This window comes from Saprolegnia parasitica (genome assembly GCF_000151545.1).
Source record: "Saprolegnia parasitica CBS 223.65 unplaced genomic scaffold supercont2.482, whole genome shotgun sequence".
In the NCBI taxonomy this organism is placed as follows: domain Eukaryota; phylum Oomycota; class Saprolegniomycetes; order Saprolegniales; family Saprolegniaceae; genus Saprolegnia; species Saprolegnia parasitica.
Window position 1 is genome coordinate 3,585 of NW_012156876.1, and position 2,178 is coordinate 5,762.

Here is a 2,178-nt window from a genome sequence, read left to right on the forward strand (position 1 = left end):
ACGCGGCCGCCCGAGGTGCTCGGTCGTAGCAAGACGCCGCTCTGCGCGACCGCGTACAAGTACATGTTTAACGCGTGCCGCATTCCGCACCGCAGCGCGGACTCGTACCGCATTTACGACCCGAGCTTGCACCACCACATTGTGGTCTTGCGCAACAACAAGTACTTCAAGGTGCAGCAGTCGGCGACGCCGCTCACGTTCCTCGAATGGACCACCGTTCTCGACAAGATTATCGCGATCGCCGGCGGGAAAGAGTCGGCAATTGGCGTGCTCTCGTCGCAAGACCGCGACGTGTGGGCCGATGGCCGCGACCAGCTCCTCGTCGATGGCAACGAAGCGTCGCTCAAGGACATCGAGTCGGCAGTCGTCGTGCTCTGCCTCGACGACGAGACGCCCGTCTCGCGTACGGAAGTCGCGCGCGGCCTCTGGCACGGCAACGGCCGCAACCGCTTCTACGACAAGACGATCCAGCTCGTCGTGTACGAGAACGGCAAGGCCGGGATCCTCGCCGAACACTCGATGCTGGACGGGATGGCCATGAGCGTGTACGCGGACTTTATGCTCACCGGTCTCCGCAACGGCTCCATCGACCTCGGCGATCTGACGACGCCCCATGGCGCGCTCCAATTGCCTGCGATCACGCAGCTGCCGTTCAACATTACGCGTGCAACGCTGCGCAACATTGCATTGGCCGAGCACAGCTTTGACCTGCTTGTCGCGGACCATGAAGTGCACGTCGAGTCCTTCTTTGGCTATGGCAATGGCCTCATGAAGACGTTCAAGTGCAGCCCGGACGCCTACGTGCAAATGGCGATTCAGCTCGCGGTATGTGCCTGCGTTGCAAATTCGATGCGACACATGGACTTGGCGTAGGCGCGCAAGTACTGGGGCAAGGACGTTGGCACGTACGAAGCGTCGCAGGTGCGCCCGTACCTCCACGGCCGCACCGAAACGACGCGCAGCTGCTCGATCGCGAGCAAGGCGTTTGTCGATGCGATGGTCTCCTCGGGCCCGCTCGAGCGCGTCAGCGACAAGGTATGTCATGCTGACATGCCATTGCGCGTCACATGCTTCGTAGGCCAATGCCTGCCGCAACGCGTGTGCCTCGCACGTGCAGTACATGAAGCTCGCGGCGCAGTCCAAGGGCGTCGACCGTCACTTTCTCGGGTTGCGCATGCTTCTGCAGCCGGGCGAGTCGGCGGCGATCTTTGAGGACCCGCTGTTCGCGCGCTCCAAGTACTGGCAGATCTCGACGAGCCACTTGACGCACGAGCTCTTTGACGGCTGGGGCTGGGGCGAGGTGGTCGCCGACGGCGTTGGCATTGCGTACAGCATCAAGAAGAACTCGGTGCACTTTAACATTGCGTGCCGCAAGACGATTCCGCTCTCGATGTCGCGCGCGTTTGGCCATTTGCTCGAAGAGAGCCTCCTCGAAATGCGCCATATCTTTGAAGCGGAGATGCCGCCGCAGGCCAAGCTCTAAGCTGATAGGACTCTAATACCATTGCATGGAGTTTGTGTCTGTTTACCGACAGTCCAAAGCGTCAGGTGCGAGTGCCCGAGCCGTGTCATGGGCCCCACTCGTGGGCCATGGGTCGGGGTGGGTCGCATTTTGATTGATGGGTGGGTCAGGCGACGACCTTGAATTTCTGATATCCCATCACACGAGGCGGCGAAGCAAAAGGTTGCAAGCACAAGAACGAAGGTGACGACAAGCTGATACCATTCAATGCCGTCGACAAGCGTTGCGAGGCTGACGACTGCAGTCGGAATTTCGTTCATGGGTCATGGGTGGGTCGAAGCGCAAACTCGAGGAGCATGGGTGGGCGTTGAAGGGGCAAAGGAATGAAATGAGAGAGAGGACCCCTGAGAGGACCATTACAATACGGTAGATAAAACTATGCTAAATAAAATTGCCACTCGTGTTGGGCGAGGAGCCGGAAAAGCCGACGAAGAGCAGGCTGCTCGGGCTCTTGTACGAGGCTGTGGTGCAAGTGCAGTTGAGCGACGCGTGCCGCCTTGACGGCAATCGTCCGTGGACTTGGCAGCGGTAGGTCGGCGCGAAAGACGCGATCGTTCCGGACTCGCCAGACGTTGAACCAGACGCAGGCGCGGAGCACGGCCCAGAGGTAGCGGAACGCGGCTTGGTGCATGTTGGACGCCATCTTGGGCGTCGAG

At 60.3% G+C, this 2,178-nt stretch overlaps 1 protein-coding gene across 1 annotated transcript in view; it reads left to right on the forward strand.

The window, feature by feature from the left end:
* SPRG_21857 (hypothetical protein) overlaps positions 1 to 1,483 on the forward strand; it is a gene marked incomplete at both ends in the record, with an annotated part of 2,127 nt that extends 644 nt beyond the window's left edge. Inside the window, 3 exons of the mRNA XM_012356482.1 lie at positions 16 to 825; positions 874 to 1,035; positions 1,079 to 1,483. Coding sequence (XP_012211872.1) covers positions 16 to 825; positions 874 to 1,035; positions 1,079 to 1,483 — 1,377 coding nt within the window. The remainder of the gene's footprint in view (positions 1 to 15; positions 826 to 873; positions 1,036 to 1,078) is intronic.
* Between the last annotated feature and the right edge of the window lie 695 nt (positions 1,484 to 2,178).